The sequence below is a fragment of the Corythoichthys intestinalis genome, chromosome 10 (assembly GCF_030265065.1).
Source record: "Corythoichthys intestinalis isolate RoL2023-P3 chromosome 10, ASM3026506v1, whole genome shotgun sequence".
NCBI classification, from domain to species: domain Eukaryota; kingdom Metazoa; phylum Chordata; class Actinopteri; order Syngnathiformes; family Syngnathidae; genus Corythoichthys; species Corythoichthys intestinalis.
In genome coordinates this window covers 39,930,223-39,942,326 of record NC_080404.1, presented here as the reverse complement: position 1 = coordinate 39,942,326, position 12,104 = coordinate 39,930,223, and the positions used below count along the sequence as shown (strand labels likewise).

The window sequence follows — 12,104 nt, the reverse complement described above, 5'->3', positions numbered from 1 at the left end:
GTTTCAACAAAAAATATATATATTTTCAAAAGAAAAATCACTTCAATCAAAAATAAAAAAAGATCCAATCATAGAAAAAAAGGTTTGAATGTCAAAAAATATTTGAGACTCAGAAATTCGCATTTGAACACTTCATTTTTCATTGAAACTGTTTTCTTTGATTGAAGCAATCCTTTTTGAGGTTGAGCCATATTATGGGTAGGACATTTGTGTCTAAATCATTCAATCCCAATAAAAGAAAAAAATCATTTGCAAAAATATATATTTTTTGAAAATATTTTTTTTATTTAAATTTTTTTTCTTTTTTAATGAAGTGTCACTTTTTTGAAAAGCAAAACGTTTTAAACTTTTTTTTTTTTTTTTTTTTTTTTTAAGTGGAAAAAGTTTTGAACGCACTTTTTTTTAAGTGGAAAAAGTTTTGAAGGCACTTTTTTTCGATTGAATCATTTTGACACAAAGATTCAACTTCAACGCTACTCCCGGCATGTTTGAGTGGCAGGTGACTACGCCAATGTCATACAAGTATGAAGCAAGAATAATGGCCACCAGGGCTCCATCCAGCCATCGGACTCTGCTCGAGTCCAAGCCGAAAATAGGGCACCGGTACAGGGTCACATTACCCATCTGAAAAAAAAATAGTTCCGTGTGACATTGTTTTGGCCGCATGGATATTTTGAACAACGATCTGCATTTTTAATTTATTTGACTATGTAAGATCTGTTAATATCGTTTTATATTGGCATGCTAGGAAGGAACTATTGACTCACGCTAGCTTGGCCACTCCGGAACCCTGAAATTATCAAATAACTAACAAACTGCATTGAATTAGTTGAAATCAACTCCACCGACTAATTAAACCCCCGCTAACTCAAAAATTAAGCCCAATGTCAAAAATGTTGATCTTCCGCTTTAATATAAAGCAACTGTCAGTTCTAAAACATTTTCCTCCAAATTGTTGCCCAGACTAATCAGCTCAAAATGTTGATGTTGATAGACATCCAATCAATTTGAATTGGGAGGGATGGTAGCGAATCATTTGATGCCACACTCCCACAAAATTGCACGTTTATCATCGTCATTGGCAGTTCATTTGAAGTATTTCTACCACAGGGTCAGTGGTGGGCCCCCATCGAGGACGTGGTGTTGTACTGGCCCCAGTGGCTGACCATCATCCTTTTGGAGACCTTGTGGCTGTGCATCACTTTCCTCCTGCCTATACCCAACTGCCCCACGTACGTCTGTCCAAGCCTGCCAAGCCTCATATAACCGAGTGAATCTACAGCACTGAATAATTCACCATCTCGTGTAGCGAAGGTGTAAATTGCACTGAGCTCTGCATGCTGCTTGTGGTGTATCATGAGTTTGTGTGCACCTTGTGCTGTTGGTGTTATGAACTAGAGTGATTTATGGGCTTGCGCTGAATGCTTCAGAGGGTGTAATTAGACTATCTGGCTCTGTCATGTGCGGTAAGAGGAGGTGAGGCAGAGGATCCATCTTCCTCGCTCGGAGTCCTCTGCTAAGTGCTACATTTTGTGTGTTGCTCCGAACACGCACAATTAACAAACATTATCTGTTTCAGCTATTGTGTTATAAACAACTTATAGTTGTGACTCCTTCACCTAAGCACCAATGTCAGTGTTGTTCTCTGGCAGTCACTCATCCTCACTGTTGTCACTTCAGTCATCATCACTGGAGCTGGATGGAATTTCCTGGGCTATTTTGTAAACTGCCTTATTCTTATAGTGTTGAAAGTGTTAATATTTCCCCAAAATTGTTGAAAAGTTTATCAAAGCATAAAAAGAAACAAGGGTCTCTATATTTACAATTGACCACAAGTTACAGTAGTATGAAAAATCATCTGAACCTTTTGGAATTTCTCACAATTATGCATAAAATCACCATCAAATGTGACTTGATCTTTGTCAAAATCACACAGATGAAAAAACAGTGCTTTAACTAAAATCACCCAGACATGTATAGGTTTTCATATTTTAATGAGGATGGTATGCAAACAATGAGAGAAGGGAGGAAAATAAGTTAGTGAACCCTCAGCCTAAAGAGACTTAAAGAGCAATTGATTTTTACCAAACAATTTTAAGTCAGGTGTAACCCAACGGCTGATGAGCGGTTTAAAGCTGCCCTGCCCACTATAAAACACACACATGGTTTATATAAAGCTGGGAAAGGATACAAAACCATCTCTTAAAGTCTGGATGTTCATCAATCGACTGTCAGAGAAGTTGTCTACAAATGGAGAGAGTTTGGCACTGTTGCTTCCCTCCCAAGGAGTGGCCGTCCACCAAAGATGACGCAAAAGCTCAGCGCAAAATACTCAGAGGTAAAAACGAACCATGACGTGTCTGCTAAAGACTTACAGAAATCACTGGCACAGTCCAATATCTCTGTGCACACATCAACTATAGCCAAGAATGGTGTTCATGGGAGGACTCCACGGAAAAAGGCACTTGGACACTCCACAGAAGTTTTGGCAAAATATTTTGTGGATTGATGAAACCAAAGTTGAATTGTTTGGGAGTAACACACAGCGCCATGTATGGAGGAAAAATGGAACAGTTCACCAACATCAATACCTCATCCCCACTGTGGAGCATAGAGGAGGGAGCATTAAGATTTGGGGCTGTTTTGCTACCTCGGGGCCTGGACAACTTGCAATCATAAATCGAAGAATTAATTCAAAAGTTTATCAGGATGTTTTTGATGGAAAATCTGAGGCCCTCTGTCAGACAGTTGAAATTAAAAAGAGGATGGATGCTGCAACAAGACAACAATCCAAAACACAGAAGTACGGTGGGGAGAACTAACTTCAGAATAGTTTTAGAAGAACAAAATACACGTTCAGGAGTGGCCAAATCAAAGTCCAAACTTGAACCCCATTGAGATGCTGTGGCATGACCTAAAGACAGCGATTCATGCCAGACATTCCAGGAATCTGACTGAACTACGGCAGTTTTGTGGAGAAAAATGGGCCAAGATTAGTCTTGATCGATAAGCCAGACTGATCTGCAGCTACAGGAAGCGTCTGGTTGAAGTTATTGCTGCCAAAGGCAGGACACAAAATATTAAATGTGATGGTTCACTTACTTGTTTTTCCCTCTTCCGTCATTGTTTGCATACTATCCTCATTAAAATATGAAAACCTGTAAATGTTTGGGTGGTTTTAGGTAAAGCAGGCACTGTTTTTTCATCTGTGTGATTTTGACATAGATCAGATCACATTTGATGGTGATTTTATGCAGAAATGTAAGAAATTCCAAAAGGTTCAGATACTTATTCATACCACTGTAGTTCATACAGTATTTCCAATAAATTCCCATTTTTTATGTTGAGTGTTCAGGCGCATACAGTCCACTGGATTGATCATGTCTATACCTTAATTAAGAAAAATCATATTTTTGACTAAGACAAAAAAATGTTCATGTCCTGAGAAGAATAAAAACACTTCAGAAAAAAAGTTTTGACCAACATTCCATAATTCATGCATCAGAGGGTTAATGTTGATGTATGTCTTAATATCAGAGGGTATTTGGGAGCTGGTGGAATCGGAGATTATGGCCTTTACCCAAACTGCACGGGAGGATCGGCAGGATACATCGACAGGTTGATATTTGGTGACAACATGTACCGGTATCCTACTTGTAAAGTAAGCTTCTTTAAAATGTAATAATTTTTATTTAGTATTAATGGGATGATTTAAAACCGAAATTTATGTCTTTTTCAGGAAATGTATCGTACCACCCAACCTTTCGACCCAGAGGGGATTCTGGGTACAATCAACTCTGTTGTGATGGGATTTCTGGGCATGCAGGTAAAACAGATTATGTGTATTTTTTTTTTTTTTTTGCCTGCATTTGATCGAATTTGTGATTAGTGTCAGTTACGATTGACTTTAACTCATTCACTGCCAGCCCACTTATATGCATAGTAAGGGTGTAACGGTACATGTATTCGTATTGAACCGTTTCGGTACTTGGTGCTCGGTTCGGAACGGACGCGTACCGAACGAGTTTCTGACGTAATGTAACCCTTACTTTTCGAGGCTGTGAGTTGATCGGGTTACAGTTTCTTTGTGTAGAAAATAATTACTCCCTCTTCTCTACTATAATGAGGACCAACACGGTAGGACAGTAAGAAACGTCAACGGTGCGAAAACGTGGCCGCCGCGAGAACACAGTGAAACACGGCCAATAAAGTCAATCAGCCAATGCACACCAGTCGCAGTGCGGCCGCGTGTTATACGCGTCCTAGAAGCGACTCAACGCGATGCACGCAAAAAGAACGGCCCTCCTGCGTCAATACTACTAGCTAGCAGACCGGAAGTCACTCGTGTAAAAATACGGTGGATCCGATCGATTTCCAAACTAATATGCAATCGTAACCCACTTTTTGAGTCCATTAGATCTCTTGAGTGGTAGATCGGGGCACAGTTGACTTGTCTTTTGTTGATTTAAACTTGTCATCTCTGCTATAATAATAACCAACACGGCCCCGTGTTCAATACAAAACCCTCCTACCACAACAAAACAAGTAGGAACTAATATTCACATAGGAACCAAAGTTATACAGCATAAAATATACAATATAAATGAATACTACATCACATTTGTAAAATACAAACACATAATAAAAGAAATAATAGCCCATTTTAAAAAAAATACATTGAAATAAGCTAAAACACCTGTAATTAAATAATAAGAATAATACAGATCCTGCTTACACAATTAAATTTATTAATTTCTGTGTGGCGCTTTAACTTGAGAAAATCCACCAATAAAGCTTTTGAAAACCGTTCATAAGAAAAAAAAAAGATTCATTAAGGCATTTCATTTATAAAATACATGTTAAAATCTTTGTCATTGGGACTGCTTTTCTCTTTAGGACAGGACTTCTTTTTTCTTCTTTCTTTCAGAAAGAAAGCTGACCAATACGCGGGGTCTGAAAGGCAAATTGTTGTTGGATTATTATCTTTAAATACCCGCTACTTTTTGAGCAGAATTCTAGCTTTGTATAGGCTAATGTTTTTATTGTTGAAAGCACAAAGGTGTGTAATAAACAACTAGCACATTTATATTTTGCATTTTGTTTTCTTACTGTACCGAAAATGGACCGAACCGTGACCTCAAAACCGAGGTACGTACCGAACCGAGATTTCTGTGTACCTTTACACCCCTAATGCATAGTATTCGGAGTATTCGCTGTGGTAATTAGTAAAGGAATTACATATGACGTTATGCTATTTCACGTCACGCTAAGCTAATTTTCGTCACATTAACATACGTTTCATATTAACACATTATAAGGGAAATGACTATTTATATCTTAACCTCATACAATGTGGCCTATATCACCCAAAATGTAACAGGTCGAATTATAAGTATACTTTTTTTAATCAATAGTACTGTAATATTATTTATTTAATTGTTTGTTTGTTTTTTTTATAAAACTACGGTAAGGGCCCCCAATAACACACATTTTTTCAATTTCATAGTATTTAACTCACTGCCTTCCATATAAAACGATATCCATTTTAACTGGGATGGCCAGCAATGAATGCTCATCTTTCCATTCATTCGCCCCCTCCCACTCAAAATGCCAATTAAATAAGTGCCCCATAAAGGGTTAAAAACACACAATAAATAAAAACCCACATTTATTCATGTATATGCACAGCTTCCATCATTCCCTCTAAAAATGTTGTCAAATGTCAGGAAGAGCCTTGAATCTTGAAGTGGAAATCTCCTTAGTCAGTTCATGACTTGCTGTAGTGGGAAACTGCCATGCAAAATCCAACATTTCTCATTTCCCGATGGACTTTTGCGACTGAGCACATCAGTCACTGTGTGTTGGATGACATGCCAGGTGTCCACTGGCCTTCCTCTGTGCCGGCCAGTGCTAATGTCCTCGGCTGAGATGTATTCATCATCACCAAATTAAAGAGAGGGTGCAGATGCCTTACACACATCTGGCTTTATGTGATGGGAGAAATGTGAGCGCCACATCAGGGACACCTCCCAGGCCTATTTGGTTACCCAAGGCCAAATAATTGAATATACTACATGTTGTCAGGTGTTACATTTAAATTGTGTGCAAATGATTTTTTTTTATTTTTTTTTTTATCTCCCTGTAGGCTGGGAAAATTATCATTTTCTACAAGGGGAAGAACGTCCACATCCTGTGCAGGTTCCTAGTGTGGGCAATCATCTTGGTACGTCATTTAGTAGTTGGAATCCAACAACAAACGCTTTGACTGCATGGCACATTCACATAACAGCATTTCATCAGGGCAGGTAAATCCTGCTCTGTTTTTTTCGAAGGTCCACTTAGATGTTAGTCATCACTGTTAAAGCCATTCATTAGCAAGGCTTAGTGAGGACATATGTGATCTCAGTACAATTCAAAGCATCCACATATGGTGTGTTTCCAGGCAGGCACAACTTGCTAGCGCCACAGGGGATGTGTACTGTTTCACAGGAGTGTCCCATGTGGAGTTCCACATTCTTAAGTAAAATACATGTCACGAGATGTTCAATGACTCTTTATTAACATTAGGGAAAAAAATAATAAGTCAGTAGTACAAAATACATTAAAAAATACCATAAAACAAAAAATATTGTTTTGCTGTATTAAATGAATTTTTAAGATAAAGATTTACAATTGTAAACCATTAAAATACAGTAAGTGCAAATTTGAAAAGAAATTAAAGACCAAATGTGAAGTAAGGTTAGCCAACCATGTTTTTGAATAATATCAATAGCTAAACAATTATAAGCATATTTTCGTTATTTTTTTTAACGCAACCCTTCCAGATTCTTTGTACAACCCATAGCAACGCCCTTGACAACAAAAATGCTTTTCTTCGACAATCTTCGGAAATCTTCGGAAATTACGTCACACCGAGAACTGCGAGGGAAGTCTGCAATACACACAGTATTGTTGCATTGCTTCTCGGTAAGATGCCACGGCGGTGTGTGGCGATGTATTGTTCTCAATCTAAAGAAAAGTTGTATGAGTGGCTGAAGGATAGCAGGGCACGTAAATGGACATCTTTTGTTCGCACTAAGCGAATGAATTTCACGCCATCATCGAGGCGTGTTCACTGCTACAAAGACTTCGAAGATGCCTGCTTCCTCAACCGGTCTGCTTATGATCAAGGATTTGCAAAAAAGTAAGTGTGATTTTTGGATAGATGACTGATGACTCAAAGCGGAGCTGCCAACTGTTGTGGAACAGTGCTTAATTTGTAAATCATAAGGTGCCGGAACACAAAGTACATATGACAGCACAGGGATGACGGCACGTGGACAGGTCCCGGAACATATTGTAAAAGCCCGAATAGGGAAATAGAAATGAGAGGAGTGAATGACAGCTTCCTTCACTTTATTGTGGCAACAGTTAAATAACAAATAACAAAAATAACAGCGGACTGCTGCAACATGCGACTGCAATCTTCGCTCTCATGCCGCATTCTTCTCCTCACTTCCCGCTACGTCACCACTCTGCTGTCCGATGGCCCCTTCACGGGCCCGCACCCAGTTACGGACATTACATTATGCAGAAAATGGTGCTGAAAACAAAACACAAATGCCCACTTGCTATGCTGTGGGACTTTCCTTTTTTTCTTTCTTTTTCCTTTTTTTCTTTCTGTTATATGTGCTTCTCTGACTCGTTTTGAACAATCTTCCTTCTTTTTGAAAAAAGACATTAAATGCAACAGTCTTTTTGGCATGTTGGAATACCGTTTGATCCTGGCTGCTTGCTGCCAAGATGCCGCAAATTTCTAGTTTTTTTTTTTTTTTTTTTTTTTTAATGTCAGGAGTGTGATTTGTTGGTCCAGCTTCTCAGTGCATCAACAAATCTCCGACTCTTTCATATGTAATATTCTGATATAATGTTTTTCGAGGCACCCTGAAGTGCACGCAACGTTACTCTTGTTTTGGTCACGTGACGCGGGAGTGTGATAGAGAGGCACAGGCTCTATCGATCGCTCCGCACAGCCTGCCGAGAGCCCCAAGCTGTGTTCGTCCTGTTAGCTCCATGTGTTAATAAAGAAACAAAATTGTCAGCACGTCGTGTGTTCGATACCTTTGTCAACAAAAAGCTTATAACAAGACACTATGCACGATCCGTTTAAGAGACGCTGGGACTGGAGAGCTGTGAGTAGTAGGAGGCAAGGAGGGAGATGAGCGAGAAGCAAAACTTTGCGGTCGAATGTGGCAGGGCATTCCGCTATTATTTTGTTTTCTTATTGTTGGCACAATAAAGTGGAGAAAGCCATCAACGACTCATCTCCTTCTTTCCCCCCAACGTTTTTATATTATTATTTTATATGCACGAGAGCTGCCGGATCTGCCAAAATGAACATGAAGTCTGATTATTATTTTTTTTTAAAAAATGTCATCAGATAGACAAAAACATTAAATTATGTGCAAATGCCTGCATCCTCAAATCATGAAAATAATAACAGCCTATATCTTACCAATCGTGTAATCTCGATGGGTCTTGTCTCCATCCATGTCAGGTAGTCTAGGCACATTGTTTGCATCCTGATTAGCGTCTGGGTAATACATGTTAGGTCCGACGTAAAATTCCAACCTCTTCTTCTTCCTCCAACTCTTCAAAAACTTGGATCTCCTCCCTTGACCTCGATCTATCGCTTATATCGCTGTTTGAATCATTGTTTGAAGGGCTTTGTATGGCGCCCGTATGTATGGAGCTGCCATCGCTGTTCTTGGTGTGACGTATCACTTCCGGGTTCGTCCCATTTCAGGCTCGAACTTCGGAAACGCGATTATTTTGTCAAATATACAACATATAAATTATTTTTTCATGCTTTATTTGTTGGACAATGTTTAATTACTTTAATCGTGACCCTATTTGGCATGTTATGAAATTACTTCACATTTGGTCTTTAAGGGTTTGGGAAGGTTACGGTTAAGCTAAGAAACTTTGGAAACCTTCCAATTTACAAAATACATAATTTTTTTCAGTAAAATTCAAACGATAAATGAGTGTAAAAGTGTTTAAATTTGACAAAATAAAGCAGAACACCATAAAACAATTTTTTTTTACTGTACTAAATACATTGAAGTAAAGTAAATTGCAAGAATGGAAATGTAATTTTTGTACTTTGAATTAATTTTTTTTTATTAAATAAAATTTCAACTTTAAAAGAAAACACGGTAATGTTACTAAAAAAAGGGAAACATTCAGTTCTTTGGTATTATTTGGACAAAAAAAAAAGAAAAGAATATAGTGCTTCAGTAAACCTTGAATTTACTCTAAAATTCTTTTTGTAACTGAAAATAACATAGAAAATAAATATTGTACTTTATTGTAGTTTGATGTACTGTTAAAGATACAAGTCATAGTTGTTGTTGTTTTTTTGCAATTGTTTAGTATAAAAACAAGTTGAAATACCAGCCTTTTTTCTCTAGTTTGTTGTCAGTTTAACGGTAAAACCTTTTCATTTTTTTTTTTTTTTTTTTTTTTTTAAATCAAAGTCACAAAGTACTTTATCGTCAATTTGGTGAGTTTAGTGGTGAGAAACACTCAACATTATCATTATTAAGTTTTCCAATACACTGTCCAGTGTATTGCATCTGATAGAGAAAAAGGTTGCTCACCTGCATGGTAAGTACAGTATCTGCAAATATTTGCTGACCAAATACATGGCAGTAATGATAAACTGGTATAACAGAGAAGAAGAAGAATTAAAAAAAAAAAAAGTTTTCAGTGAATAGTAGCTTGGAGTTAATATTTGTTTTGGAGCTTCACCTTATTCTGGGTGGTCTCCAGACACAAATAGGGTAAAAAAAAGAGCCAAGCTGGCCTTGATTTCATTGAGAGGGGAATGCATCCCATAGGGAGAGGCGAGGGTTATACGAGATGACCTGTTTTGCATCTCAAAACGTGCCAGGAGGCTGTCAGTCCACTCTAATGAGATTGTCAATCGGCCACGTAGAAGGCCTACACTTTGTTGTTTTTCTAATCAGAGCAACGTGTTGCTTAGATACTTTATGTGTCATTTTTGTTAAATGGGGTTAGGAGCAGCCTCCGTGGCATGGAGGGAAACATCCTTAAGTGTTGTGTCAGGTCATGTGACTTGAAGTGATGATGGAGCTGGATGGGCTGTCTACATCACTGCCTTTGAAATCAAACTGTGTTGGGTGAAAGGACAGACCAATTGGCAAGTGAAAACACAAAAAAAATAGGCATTGAGTATGAAAAATGTTGCTAAAATAGCAAATTGCAAGACTTTTTTAAAACATGTTCATCAGATTTTATATAATCTTACAACTTCTTTCTTGAGTTATTTATGATAATGAATTTTCTTGTTTTTGTTTAAAGGTGCACTTGACTTTAACATGTGATGCCATTTTACAAGGGTTGCATGACAATTTGTGTTGAAAGTGCCCAGAATATAATTTTTAAGACAATTTAGTTAGTCCTTTTATGATTTTTGTGCTGAATTATCAATTCTCGTTCCTATGCAGCTGACTGGAGCTAATTTGCATACTCTTTGCACTGATTGGCCATCGGTGGCAATGCGTGTGGTGACTTAAAGAGCATACGACATGAGAAAAAAAATCTTAAATGGCATTATTATGTGAATCAGGATCATATTTTGAGACGATTCGACTATATACAACAATTTAGCAAAGCGCATATGACGAGAAATTAGTCTTTTAATCTGCTGATTAGCCACGCCTACCATTATAGGGCTTTAGCGTCCCCAACAGGTGGATGACGTCAGCGGTAGACTGGGCTCATCGGTTTTACTATTCAGCCCACTGAGGGGGAATTATTCAGAACGAGGAAAACGCGACGAAGAGAGCCGCAAAACGACATTGTTTCAGTCTCTCTACTCCAATATTTTTACAGGATATTCTTTTTATCCAAGTATTTATTCCCAATAGCTATATAAATGGCTTGAGAAGGACCAGTCAGCCCGTCGAGGGGGAACTATTCACAACGAGGAAAACGCGACGAAGAGAGCTGCAAAATGTCATTGTTTCTGTCTCTTTACTTCAATATTTTTACAAGATATTCTTTTTATCCAAGTATTTTCCCCAATTGCTAAATAAACGGCATGGTCATGACAAATAACAGTCTTGTGCTAAATGGAATATGAAATAATAAAAATGCATTTATTCAGGACGACATGGCAAAATTACTCCATAATGGTCAAAACTGTCTACTTCACCTTTACTGTTGCACCTCCCGAACGATATTTTATGACACCTAAATCGGACATACTGTATGTCATTTCCCTTCCCCGGCTTCGGAGAATGTAAACAAACCAAAAGGCGTGACAGCTAGCCAACATGCTAACCCGAACCGAGTGATGTTTCAAAGTCTTCGAAGCGGAAAATCACACATAACTCGCCTGGATTATTTGACATGATGACTGAGTTGTCGATTGTCTTTGCAGGTTGGCAAACCTCCCGGCGGAGAGCAATTTACAGTTCGTTCCCCGGAGGAGGGTGACTGCAGTTGTTGTGCAGCTAACGTGCTAATGTGCATGAGGAGAGCTTTTTACATGCCTATCAATGATCAAACGTAAGTAGTCCTTTATTTAAAGAAAGTTTGTAGTGTTTACTTTGTAATAGCTGTATTAATATTTGACATAATACTAAACAAGATGTTTACTCACTTCCTCGTAAGTCCAATGGTCCCACTGTAGTCGGGCTTATTTTGGCCAATATCCACGGTGAATGGGAACCTTTTGAAACTCCAAAAAGGCGCATACCCCTCTCCCTCATTCAGAATGATTTTTCTGCAGCCGTTTGGCTGGCGTGATGCGAAAAATAAACGTATTAATCTGCAAAATCAGCTGAATCCTTCGTTCTCATACACAACAGTACGCTGTATAGTGAAGAGGACGGCTTCTACCGTACACGTCACAGCGCCCTCCTCCTCAATGCAAGACCGAAGCCGGAAGTCACTAATTTTCATGGCGCGGGATTCAAAAAACTAAATAAACATAGCAATCGCTTCCACACACATCCAAGCGGTCCATATCATTCAGGAGCATAAAATACCGCGTGTTACGAAATAAACATGCTTCTTCCTGTCACATGCACTTT

The 12,104-nt window shown here is 38.4% G+C and overlaps 1 protein-coding gene across 1 annotated transcript in view; it reads left to right on the top strand.

Annotated features, from left to right (window-relative positions):
- The window catches only part of si:dkey-192p21.6 (uncharacterized protein LOC565246 homolog), a 66,181-nt gene that overhangs the window by 37,622 nt on the left and 16,455 nt on the right, over positions 1-12,104 (top strand). The window contains exons 12-15 of the mRNA XM_057848689.1: positions 1,111-1,232; positions 3,538-3,661; positions 3,740-3,826; positions 6,146-6,223. Coding sequence (XP_057704672.1) covers positions 1,111-1,232; positions 3,538-3,661; positions 3,740-3,826; positions 6,146-6,223 — 411 coding nt within the window. The remainder of the gene's footprint in view (positions 1-1,110; positions 1,233-3,537; positions 3,662-3,739; positions 3,827-6,145; positions 6,224-12,104) is intronic.